This window comes from Nothobranchius furzeri, chromosome 3 (genome assembly GCF_043380555.1).
Source record: "Nothobranchius furzeri strain GRZ-AD chromosome 3, NfurGRZ-RIMD1, whole genome shotgun sequence".
Classification (NCBI taxonomy): domain Eukaryota; kingdom Metazoa; phylum Chordata; class Actinopteri; order Cyprinodontiformes; family Nothobranchiidae; genus Nothobranchius; species Nothobranchius furzeri.
Genome location: NC_091743.1, coordinates 70,307,586 through 70,320,573, shown reverse-complemented (window position 1 = coordinate 70,320,573; position 12,988 = coordinate 70,307,586). Strand labels below are relative to the sequence as shown.

Below are 12,988 nucleotides of genomic sequence, written 5' to 3'. Positions count from 1 at the left end.
GGGCTAGCACAGACTTGTTGAAGGCTGGATGAGGCACATATTTTTATCCACAGATCTTCTTACCCTGATGCATCTTTCCATCTGGAACCGAGTCGACACACCACAGTAATCCTTTCCAACAATAAAGTACAAACTATTCCCAAACTACAGCTAGAAACTAACAAACTTAAACAATTGTCCCAGATTGACTTCATTTGACCTGTTTAATAAGTAATTTAACACTTTTGCATGAAGTTGCATGTTTTTTTATTACACCAACGTTGATATAAACTTGCCGCATCAAAAATAAAACAAAATCAGAAACTGATCGGTTTATTGATATAAACACATAGATGTTACATGTAGCTCTCCTATGAGGAACAGTAAATTGATTTAAGTAAGACTAACGAGATGTTTCAGTAGGCGAGAATAGGGTTTGATCATGTGACGGTAACCACTAAAGGGTGCTGGAGTGACTCAAATGAAAGTGAAAGACTTGGTGGACATGGATATGGACTTTATGACGAATGCATGAAGTGATGATAACAACTGTTCATCTAAACAGAAGTTGGTAAGCGTTCACAGGCTACAATCCATTGGTGGTGGTCACCAGCTGTATATACATGTTCGTCCAGGAATCCGACACCTTCCTGTGGAGGCAGAAAAATAATTAACACGGCTGACATCTTCATTTTGAACATTTGAGGTGAAATTATTCATAGGAATTGAAGGTGCAACACACCTTATGCTACAAAGGCTTCGTACCTTCTGCTCCTAGTTTTGGGGTTGCAACAGATTTTTAAAAAGAAGAATTCAGATTAGCAATTCATAAATCACTTTTAAACACATTTAAATTTCACTCTGATGATCTCTAACGTTAAAATGAAGCTCTGGAGGGAGAAGCTGCTGCTGCAGCTGCTGAGTCGAGGAAATGTGATGAAGTCACCTGACTGAGCACACCAGGAGCCATTTTAGCTTTAATTTATGGCTGCTGCTGCTGCGGCTGCTTGGACTGTCTCAGAGGCAGAGGCTACCCTTTCCAAGTTTAGTGACCTCCATGTATGGGCAGCCTCCCCAGTGGAAGTCGCTGTCCGCTCATTTATGTAACCCGTGAAATAAAGTCACTGCATTTGTTTAACTCGTGTAAACACAATAAAAAATTCACCCCAAATCAAACACGATAAATGCTAAATCACAACATTTAAAAGAAGATTCTTGTGGTTCACCTGTGACTGAGAGGACGTTCTCTATTTCTTCTCTGCATCTGGATTTGCTGGTTCTATTAAACACAAAGTTCAGCCGCTTACGTCGATGTCAGATGAGACGTACGTACAAGCGCGAGACCCGGACTTACGTTTGACCTCCAGCTTGCAGCTGACGACTGCTTCTCCGTGATCGTTCTTGGCTCTGCAGGTGTACACGCCGCCGTCAAAGTTACCGGGTTTTCGGATCTCCAGGGAACAAATTCCCTGGACGCAGATCTGCCTGAATTTAGGATCGTCTCCAATGATCATCTGGTTCTTCATCCATTCAACCTTGGGCTGCAGAAAGACAGATATGCAGCAGTGTCTGTTTTACTTGGCAGGAATGAACCACGTTGAGGAGAAGAAAACACACAACGCTCGCTGGTACAGGAGGTGTAACGATAACGACACAGCGAGTGCCTCTCAGGCCCCCAAACAGAATGTAGCACATGCCACCCAGCTTCCTCTCCTCTCCCCACGGCTCTAAAAAGAATTCTGTTGACGTTGTGTCCAGCCGGTAACCCGGCTGATTATCAGCCAAGCAAGAACTGACATCGGTGCATGGGGGTGGGGGTGGGGGTGTGTTGATGCTCCTGACAGGTGATGGAAATCCGGGTCTCTGCTATCTGTTCTACTGGCGTTTACTCCAAATGAGAGGATTGCATTGTAGGAAGAGCCAATTAAATCTGATTTATTGGGGTTTTATGTTGATTCTAACTTATGATCCAACTTACATTACATGAGTCTATACATGTTATTAATTAAATCTGTTGCTTTTAGATGGCTGGCCCTTCAAAAATAGATTTCATTTGTTTTCTTGCCCTGCGCGTCCCGCTGAAGGCTTATAAAAACGACACCAGAGCAGGTACTGCACCTTAGGGAATCCCCTGACGGAGCATAGCAGCTTGGTGCTGTAGCCCACGGTGGTGCTTCTGTCGCTCAGATTGGTGGTGAACTTGGGCGCCTCGGTGAAGTCATGCTCCTTGTAGTCAGGAGGTTTGTACTGAATACCTGAACAATGGGACACAGAAAGACTCATTAGCATCGAGAAACGATGTAGAAACGATGACGCGAGCAACATCCGCTGAGATACCGCAATTAGCGCTTAGCCACTGGGTTGCATGCTGAGGTTTTATTTCTCGTAGCAGTTTATTTGAACATTTAAGAGAATTTTTAAAACTTCTTGTCTAAAAGAAAATGTACTTGCGTGGCTCGGGAATATGTTGCGCTTTTCGCGGTTGTACTAACAACCAGAAAGTTTAAATCTGTAGCTGCAAGAGCAACGTTTGGAACATGCGCTCCGCTTTGCTGTACATCAGTGCAAGATGACCCTAAACCCACAAAGAAGTGCATTGGATTATGCTTTTAACAAGTGCCAAATGATTTAAATAGAGCTCAATGTTAAACATTATCAAATGTGTTGAAAATGATCGTCAGCTTATCGTAATTCGCAAAAACCTGCTGTTTGTCTTTCACCTGATGTAGAAACTAAAAGCCAGGCTTGCTGACGAGGGAGTTAAGGCTCTGACTCGGCTCTGCGTCTGCTTTTAACTAAATAAGAATGTGTACCTCTTTCAACAAAACACACCAACTTTGTTATGTAGGTACTGCTAAGCATCAGAGCTCCTAAAACTCACGAGGCAGAGTCAAGAAAGTAGTTCATTTGTTACTGTATGTTCGCTTTGGCTAGATTTTCACATCTTCCTCCATCCCTCCAGTGTCGTAGGCAGAGCGATTGTAACAGTGACCTGTTTGAGCTCTGACAGCTGGTGTTCCCATGTAGTTTACATCTCTAAAAAGACCCTTAAATGGTGGATTAGCATGAACAGATTGCATCATTCATCCATGGTTGCAATGTTAACAAACGCCAGGCCGGAAGAAGGTCGCATATTTCACGCAAAGGGCTCATTAGAGCTAGGATTAGGGAGGACATCGTTTCATGGTGCAGAAAAAAGACAGAATGTGTGTGAAAATGAAAGCTACTCTCAGAATGACATATTTTTTATTCAACTTGGATACTTTATGAAAGGAATTTATATATTCTTTAAATTAAGACCTCTTTTTTGTAAAGAAATAAATTCAAATGGGTGAAAATCTCACCTGTTTTTAGGATCTTAGCCTCGCCCTTTGTAACAGCAGCACTCTCGCTCATTCCACACTTGTTTTCAGAAAACACTCTGAACTTGTAGGTGTTGCCCATGATGAGGTCAGAGATGGTGGCGTTCAGCCTGTGGTAGTGCTCCAGCACAGTGAACCAGTCCTGTAACGCACATCGGTGATAAATCAGAGGAGATCCGAGGTAACTCGTGCATTACTGAACACGACAACCTTTATTCTCACTCACTCCAGTCTTTTTGTCGGCCTTCTGGATCGTGTATCCTGTGATCTCAGTGTTTCCATTGTCTGTGGGCGGGGTCCACTCCAAAGCAACGTTGAAGCCCCAGGTATCAACAATCTTCACGCTGGCAGGAGGCCCCGGAAGCTCTGTTAATCCACATCAACAGATTAAGTATCAGACTAGGAGTCATTTGAAATGTCACCTCACCGTGTCAATGTTTTACTCACCAACAATCTGAAGAGTGATGGAGGTCTTATCTTCAAAGCCCTCCACCTTCACGGTCATCTCGTACACACCGGAGTCCTCTCTCTCCGACGCACGGATAAACAGGATGCTATCTCTCTCCGTGCTGCGGATGTTCACCCTCTTTGGGTCCAAGGGCTGTCCATTCTTCGTCCAAGTCACCACGGGTTTGGGCTTGCCCTGTGGAACAAATAAGAAATAAATGTAAAAGATTCCTTGTTTTATTTTACAAAGTAACAAAAAAAAAAACAAGCCAAGCTCTTTGCTCACTGTGAAAGGGATGGTCAGGTTGATCTTCTCCCCGACGTGAGCGACGTATCTCTGCCTGAGGAAACGAGGCAGGCGGACCTTGGGACGGTCTGAGGAGAACAAAACAAAGTGAAAAGACAAGAATCGCGAGCTTAAACCGAACATACGCTCATCAAAACAATATTTTGTGTTTCAACCAGCATCACAATTATGTTGATGGTTCACCGACTCGCATGTTGATGATTGATTTTACATTTATCCTCCCTTCCTCTGTGAAATGACGGCCCTTCTATCATCTAGCCTTGCTATGTGTTTTTATTTTGAGGAAACCCACATTTCCAAGCATGTTTGGCCAATTATTGTAACTGAGATGAAACAAACACAAGAGTCAGAAGAGTTAAGCAACCCAGACAGACGCAGCAGCATGGGGGGGGGGGGGGGGATCTTTACAGTAAGTATACAAAAAATGTGTGTAAAACTACAGCCTAGAGGCTATTTAATGTAATATCAGGAATGCAGAACTCTCAAGTACATAGGTGGCAGGAACGGCCAATCACACGCTAGCAAGTATCAGCAGAGCCAATAGATGAGCTTAAGCACCCCCCCCCCCAAAAAAAAAGACTAAAACAAATTTTTATTTTCCTTTTGACACATTTAAATCTGGCTTTTTTGTTGGCTTCTGTATCTTAGGTCGATAATAACTTATTTTAATACCTGCAATGGTCAATGTACCTTTTTATAATCAGGCTAATTTGTGGGCAGCCTAGAGCTGCTGCCAAATGTATTAACGTTCCTGAAAGACATCTGCTTAATAAACACTTTAAAACATCACTGTCAACTGGCTTTCTTTTGATTTACCCGTTTCCTAATTAATACTTGGTCAGTTAATTGATTTGTTGGACTAACTTGGACAGTTAATTGATTTGTTGGACTAACTAAATTTAAATGTTTGATTTTAAAACTGACATGTGCACAGAATTAAGATTCAAGAGTCCAAAAACTGATTCAGCTTTAGAAATGTTCACTGAAGCATCCAACGTTATTATTGGTGGTATTTTTGCACGTAGAAAAGGCACAAAGCCTTTAGACATCAGCAGTGAAAATTGCTCTAAAATTTTTCAGCAGCACACATCGGCATTAGAAAAATCCACATCGATCCATCTCTACTCCCGGTCTCCACATTCATTTATATCTTCAAACCAACTAAATTCAGAGCTGGTGACAGAGACAGCTTTTCTACCCACTCAGAAAGAAATGTAAACTTTTCTGTACAAATGACCACTTATTTTCTAGTCAGTCCTCATTAAAGCAGCAGAACACATTTAGCCACTTTGACTTCAGCTGCGATACCGAAGCCTCAGGCAGACACTTGGAAGCACCTCACTGCAGCTCACCACCTGCTGAGTGCAGCAGAGCAACACTTGTCGGCACTCTAAATAAAGAAGGCATACGGTTGCTTTCACTATGTCAGCTCTCTTCATGACATGAGATTTGCAGATTCAATTACATCAGAATGCATCGAAGTCTGAATCAAATGGGACGTGAAAACAGCTGTTTGGGGCTGAAAAACGCCTGATTTGTAGACATAAAAGTTAAGATTTCAGTGTGTAAAAGAACAAAGTGAGGTGAGCGACTGCAATGTGGAAAACACATAACTGGCTACGTGTTTTCTCTCTTCACACAGATAGGCACTCTGCTTGTTAAGCCTGAAGCATGTGGGAAAATACACGGGGAATTTCAGGAGCTGTCATTAGATTTTGGTGTCATCTGAGCAGTCAGAGACCCACCCCCCTACTGAGACTGGACCCAATGGAATTTAGTACCCAACCCCAGTCTTCGCTTCTTCACTGCCCCCACCTGCTTGCAGTCAGATAAACTGACACCAGAAATTAACCCGACCTGTTCCTCAGCGTGAGTTCCAACAACACAGTCCAAAAACTCCCAGAAAGTAGGAGTTTTGAAAGTGGTCTTCCCAGATATTCATGAAATATTCAAAGCTGTTTTGGTTAAACCGTTGCTTTAGATGTGGACCACCTGTTATGGTGAACTCTGAACATGGACGTGGTCGTTGAAAGACAACCGATCGAGCTGGGATCACGTTTCCTCACCTCCCCTCCCTCCATCCCCTTAAGAACAACCGAGAGTTAAAGTAACGCCGCTCGTCCCACTAAAGCCCTCTGGGTCCAATCATCATTTAACCACAAACCACTTCAGTGATACTGTCAGTGATTAACACTGTCAGGTGGTGCGGCATCACCCACCACCTACTTATCACATCGTGACTGTCTCGACGTAAGGTGGGAGCGAGAGAGCAGATCACAGTTTTATACCTTTAATGCTGCAGGTATGTGGCAACAGGACGAGGAAAGCTGAGAAGAAAACATTGCTGAGCTGTTTCGGTGTCCCTCCTCCTCTTTATAATTAATGACTAAAACAGACAAACCCATATTAGATATGTTCTATATTTGTTCTAGAGCGCTGTAGACATTAAAAACCTTACAAAAATGTCTAAATACAAGCTACGTTCTAAATTCTCATTGTGGAAGCCATCTGTGTTGATGCTGCTGGAAAATGATCCAACTTAACACTGAGAGACAATCTTTTTGTAACACCTTACAATAAGGGTTCCTTTATTAGTTCGTTATTAAGCATTAAAACTGCTTATGTGATTATGTTATTTATTATGAAAAGCATAGCACATCAGCCCTTTGTCCTAACCTTAAGGACACTTAACAGTTAACAATAACAGGGACATTAATAAAGGGACCTTTTGTTTATTAATGCTTAATAACATACTAAGTAATGTCAATAAAGGAACTCTTTGTTTATTAATGCTTGATAATGTACTAAGTAATGTCATTAAAGGGACTTTATTAATGCTTAATAATTCACTAAGTGACGTAAATAAAGGGACCCTTTGTTTATTAATGCTTATTAACATACCAAGTAACATCAATTAAGGTCCCTTTGTTTATTAATGCTTATTAACATACCAAGTAACATCAATAAAGGGACCCATTGTTTATTAATGCTTAATAATGCACTGAATAATGTCAATAAAGGGACTCTTTAATATTGCTTAGTAATAAAGCAATATTAAGTAATAAAAGGACTCTTATTGTTAACTGTTGCCATTGATTTCAGATTTACTTTTCCACTTTCAGACTTCTCTTACCTGCGACCTCCTTGACCAGAACAGCCTCGGGGAGGGTGACGGGGGTGCTGCGGCCTCCTTCGTTCACAGCCACGACTCGGATCTTTAGACGATCATCCGTGGTCAGGTTCTTGATAACATAGCGAGAGGACTTCTGCAGCTCCTCGTTAACTGCTTTCCAGTCCTCGGCTGGATGGAAACATGACACATGCTGATAAAGCTGTGGCAGAAATGTTTGGTCACGTGATGAAATAGCTCCTTAAACCCATTAATACAATTAAGACCTGAATTTGCTTTAACTCAAAAGCACGTCTGCACATTGACCACTATTCTAAAATGCTATTATTGGTATAATTCATAAAACTGCATGATTATTTTCTCACCTTTCCCCCAAAAATAAATGATTTAAAATTAACTAAAGGACATTCAAACATGTTCGTTAATGTTATGCATCTGCACTTCATCTACTGACCCTTTTTTCCAAAAACAGGAAAAGCAAAATTGTACATTCCCAAGGATCTCATTCACATAGTTAGAGTGCATGAAGCAACGAATGGAAAGGACAAGAAAACACAGTCGCCCCTCCTCCCCAGCTGCAGGTAGAGAGGGAAAGTCCAACAACTGATGCACAATGATCGAGAGGACACGTAAATCCAGAACATTACAGCAAAGTGTGGTGTTCCTCTCAGATGGAGAAGTATCCTGCTATGGGTAGCCATCTCCTTCTAAAGATGTCATATCTCTGTTGTAATTGGGCCGTTAGATCCACCATTTCATAAACCTCACCTGACTCCACTGAGCATTCATCCGTTTTGTTGACACCATTTCTCCAGCGATCATCAAAAGTATGTGTATCAGATACTTTTGGCTGCTGGTAGACGCATCTTCAGGAGTCAGACTGAACAGAACTGGTCTTGGAATGAACGCTAAATAGATCCCTAGAGTCCATCTATCTCACTCTTTATCCTCCTCTAAAACGGACGCATCAATGGGTAATCCCAAAATATGTGCGAATGATCACCAACCCTTCCTAATTTCCTCCAACAGAATTTTGGAGATTATCACTAAATTTGGGGACCTACCAGGGCATCCAAAAGAAAACATCATCTTCCTCGTCCTGGTCAAACTCCTCCCACATATTACTGTTAATACCCTCCTAACATCCAGCATATGTTATCCCATTCTCCATACTCAATTATAATGTTAGTCTCCAGCTCCCATTTAGTTTTATGTGAAAAGTACTTTCCAGAGCATCTAGTAATACTACTGCCACACTCTAACCCATTTTTCTGTTTATTTCAACAGCAGCTAGTTATGTATAAGTCTACTTTATTCATTCATTCATCAAACACCAACTATATCTTTCATAAATGTTCAGCTTTTTGTTTTAGAAACACTTTTTTGTTTTATTCTACTTGATAAAAAAAGACAAAGTGCACATATTTCCAGATCTGATCAGATGCTGTCCACACAAAACTCATTGGTCACATTTTGAACTAATTAGTCCTATAGCAATAATCCAATTCAATTGTAGAATAAAACATACATCTTTTCAATTTCTATCTGAACTTTAAGCCTCAGCTACTAAAGGTTCTTTAAAAAATCTACATAGCACTATAATCTTACGTAACTTTGGGCCCTGTAACGAACACCGCCCTCCTTATTTCTGCTGACTAATGCTTTCATCTTACACAAACATGAAACTCCCTTTTCCAAGAACACAGACACCAGGTTTCCTGCACTTCAAGAACACGCCGTAAATCCCCCCGTGGGACCTGCCTCGTCAGATTTACGACTACAGATGGGATAAATGCAGATTTCTTAAAGGAAAGGTCGTATTTGGGAATTGAAAAGGATTCCGTGAGCCACACAAAGTTGCTGTGTGACTGCTAAAACAAGCCGGCTGAGATTAGCTTAGTGCTGTGAGTCTAAAAGGAGGACCTCCAGCAGGACTAGAGCGGCTCCTGAAGGGCTCCTCTCCTTCTAGGGAGAAGTCAGGAAGCTCATGTTATGACGCTGGGAGTGACACCTCAGGGACAGCTGCAGCTGATAGGGATGACCCACACTGAAGCAGCAACTTCACATTTTCACGAGTTTCCTTTTAAATAACCAGCTTCGGCGTTGAAACTGGAGTATGGGTAAAGCTGCACACGTCTAGACCTAGGAAGCCGTCAACAGGAAATCTGTTGATATAATTTAAAGGTCATCTTTGCTGTCAGGGTGTATTAATAAGTCTATCTGACCCCTTTTGAGCACATGGTATTACAGGAGTTCAAAGCAGCGCAGGACTCACTTCCGTCCTTGCAGATTTCAATGACGTATCCATCCAGACCGGTGGGCCCAATGTTCGCAGGCTGGCTCCAAATGATGGTGACTGAGTTGTCATTTTTGTCCTCAACAAACAGATCCACGGGAGCACTTGTTGGCTCTGAATGTGAGCAAAATTTAAAAAAAAAGAGTCATTTCAATGTAACGAGTGCAATTGATGTTTTTAGAAGGAGGATATACCTTTGGGTGGTGGTGGAGTAGGTGGTTTAGGCTCCTCAGGTGCAGGTGCAGCCTCACCTGACGTTATACAGACAGTTCTATTAAATCAGGGCTCAGCTAAAATGTTAGTGAGCAGCTTTGTGCATCGCAGCAACGATGCCCAAAGGTAAATTACGCCTAGGGAAGGAGAATAAAAGTATAGAACTTTTGCAGGTTTTACCCTCAGCAGGCGCTTCAGCAGCGGGAGCAGCTTCCTCTGTGGCCGGAGCAGCAGCAGCTATTATTGAATGTTAGACATGAATTAGTGCATGAAGCAGATGGGACATAATCTAACAAATGACTATAAATGTGTTGAGAATTTCTGATCCTGTCCTAAAGAAGTCCGTTGGTGTAAAAGCCAGACGCTCAGTTCCATCTGAATTAATTATGTTCTCCTTGTTTTATTTGTTTGCTTCGGCCATAAACAGGAGCATTATTAGCAGCAGCACATAGTGTTCCCGCAGCATGAGCAGCAGCTGGTATTACAAGTTTGGGTGTTAGAAAAAGCTAAAGAAGCTCGCTGTCCTGAGGATTCCACCTGATTTAGTTTTTATCAGCAGCAGAGACCTTCAGCAGCGGCTGATGATTTAGGATGGAGCCCCTGCAACAGCTGCTGAGGCTGATACAAGTTGAAAATTAATATATATTAATAGAGAAGATAGCTTACTAGAGTTTTTAAAATTCTGATAATCATTTATTATTTTTCCACATTTTAAAACAATTTAAAAAAAGTAAAAATAAAAATGATTACATTTCAAAAGTAAACCAGATTAAGTGTGATTTGGGGACCATCTGGTGTAGGTAATGAAGTTGTGCATCACTCCTGAATCATTTCAAGGCCACAAGATAAGATTAAAAAAAAAAAAAGGCGCACCAAAGCAAAGCTAGTTCATGTGTCTGAGACCCAGAAGCCCATGAGCACCGCACACTTCCGGGAGGATTTAAAGATGATTCAAGTGTGTGATGGTCTGAGGAGCCAGAAGCTGAACAGTGTTAGTCAGAAAGCAGCTTCCATGAGATTTTAATGGCTTCAACCTCTCATCAGAAAGTAAGCGCGCACGTGCGCAAACAGTGACAGCGCGCTACCTGCAAAACAAATCTTAATTTAAATTATAAACAACGTATCCTAAATTGGTCCGTGTGGAAATTAAGCAGGGTGGAGTCCGGATTTGCGCGCGCTGGACATTACCTTCTGCGGGGGGAGCACCCTCCTCAGCTGGGGGAGCCTCTCCTTCAGCCGGGACGGCTTCCACGGGCTCAGCGGGTGCTGGTTCCGGGACGGGCTCCGGAGCCGGCTCTGGAGCCTTCTCCTCCTTCTTGGCTGGTTCTTTCTTGGCCGCCTTCTTGATTGGGGCAGGCTTGGACGGCATGATGGAGGTCGCAGCTAATTCCCAACTTAGTTAAGTCCTTCAAACAGTATCCAATGCCAGCATTCCTCTGGGAACGTCGGGCTTATATAGGGCTCAGCAGGCCAAACACCGCCCCTTAATGAACAGCATGTAATAAACACCACGCATGACTCACATCATCATATCTGTCTCATTAACACGTAATCTAATTCTTATTTAGGGACGTGGAGTTTAATTAATTATCATAATTTATTAAGAATATTTGTTAAGACTCCTGTTACACTCCTGAGCCAAATGAATAGCTCTTTGAATGGGCTCAGTTTGAAGAAACAGAGATTAGTTCCAATTGAATAAACACGTACAGAATGATCCATCATTGGGTCTTTTACAGCGTTTTGTAACGTCTTGATTGCGTTCGATGGTGGAGCGGGAGTGGCAGAAACACATGAAAAGACAGGGAATGACTGACAACCACTCAGGCTCTGGGGAATCTCAAAAATGATAAATGATAAATGACCTGCACTTGTATAGCGCCTCTCAGAGTAAGGACTCCAAAGCGCTTTACACTACAGTGTATCATTCATCCATTCACACACACAGTGATGAGCTACGATGTAGCCACAGCTGCCCAAGGGCGCACTGACAGAGGTGAGGCCTCTGACCACCAGCAGCAGTCAAGGTGGGTTAAGTGTCCTGCCCAAGGACACAACAGCAGAATTCTCTGTCCAGACCCGGGATCGAACCTGCAACCTTCCGATTACTGGACAACCCGCTCAACGTGTTGAGCTACTGCTGCCCTTTAATAAACACACTCTTCAACAACCATATAACTCCCGGTTGAACGGCTGCTATCTCACCATACCAGAAACAAGCAGTGTTTACACAACCCGTAACGATACTTGAGTGAGGGAGAGAAAGTTTAGTCCACGTGTCCAACTGCAGCACGCTTCACCCAAGTTTTGCAAGAGCAGGAGGTAGTGGCGCATACTGGTGACATCATAACAAGACAATTTTGGCTGTCTCAAAGAGACCACATACTTACGGCTGTTGGTGTCTTACAATAATTTCATCTTTGCCACAAATTTCACATTCATATCACCCAGAGGTAGCCTACAAATATAGAAAGGCAGGATCTGAAGCAAAATTACTTTGCTCTGCAAGTTGGTCTACGCTCAGGAGCCTCAAGTCCACGCCCATCACAGCGCAGTATCGGTTTGGTGGGCGGGATAATGCGATGGAGCAGAACAACTAACTTGGCATTGGCTCATTTGAAACAACTTTGGCATCATCTTTGGACTTGGGCGTTTCTTTGAGTCGAGAACAAATAGAGGTACTTGAGTCCTTTATTTAGAAAAAGGATGTTTTTGTGTCTTCTTTGATGGTGTAATGCAGACTGCCCTGTTGACTGACATCCATAGCAGTGAGTACGCCTTGCTGTTTGTTGTCCAATAGACTCCGCTCCATGACAGAGCTCTGTCTATGGGTCATGGCCAGATGATGTATTCTCGTATATACTGACTTAAAAGTAACAATGAGCACTTTCCTGCTCCTCTGTCCTACAAACAACCTTGCTGTAGCTAGCGCTAACAACAATAACATCAATGGGCTCGACACACAGGAAGCAACTTCGCCTCTCCTCCATTTATTTTAAATGAGACGTGCATGACAAAGCGATAATCACGGGCCTCCCTCCTGCTAAGCGACACGCAAAAAAACGTGCATGTGAAATTTTGCACTTGTGCATGTGATGTGCACAGGCGAGCCAGTGATGTGATCTCAGAAAGTTAAGAAAATTTTAACTTTTCATCGCCGTCACTTGGAGAAGGACCAATCAGAGGTTTCATTAACTGACCAATGAGTGGGCAGGATGTTTCTCAGTACATCTCTGGGAAAACATGAAAAAAAA

At 42.6% G+C, this 12,988-nt stretch overlaps 1 protein-coding gene across 3 annotated transcripts; it reads right to left on the bottom strand.

Moving 5' to 3' along the window:
• Nucleotides 1-296: 296 nt before the first annotated feature.
• mybphb (myosin binding protein Hb) lies at nt 297-11,304 on the bottom strand. 3 transcript variants are annotated; one of them, XR_008559234.2, is made up of 14 exons: nt 10,923-11,304; nt 9,915-9,971; nt 9,716-9,772; nt 9,501-9,635; nt 7,229-7,396; nt 4,075-4,163; nt 3,789-3,984; nt 3,568-3,707; nt 3,324-3,483; nt 2,098-2,234; nt 1,334-1,520; nt 1,206-1,258; nt 722-753; nt 297-629 (listed from the first exon to the last, which is right to left on the bottom strand). XR_008559234.2 is itself a non-coding variant. In XM_054731577.2 (14 exons), the coding sequence occupies exons 1-12, from the start codon at nt 11,101-11,103 to the stop codon at nt 1,227-1,229; spliced, it is 1,539 nt and encodes a 512-aa protein (XP_054587552.1). In that variant the 5' UTR covers nt 11,104-11,304; the 3' UTR covers nt 297-629; nt 722-747; nt 1,206-1,226. The 3 variants fall into 3 exon arrangements, 1 of the variants encoding a protein (XP_054587552.1); XM_054731577.2 differs by having other exon boundaries at nt 722-747; XR_008559235.2 differs by lacking the exon at nt 9,915-9,971.
• Between the last annotated feature and the right edge of the window lie 1,684 nt (nt 11,305-12,988).

Coding starts and splice junctions, on each gene's coding strand:
- mybphb (XM_054731577.2), bottom strand. CDS start 11,103: ATGCCGTCCAAGCCTGCCCCAATCAAGAAGGCGGCCAAGAAAGAACCA. Junction 4,164..7,228: donor TCTGGTCAAGGAGGTCGCAG/GTAAGAGAAGTC, acceptor TGTTCTCCTCAG/ACCGTCCCAAGGTCCGCCTG. Junction 1,521..2,097: donor CCGTCAGGGGATTCCCTAAG/GTGCAGTACCTG, acceptor GTCTTTCTGCAG/CCCAAGGTTGAATGGATGAA.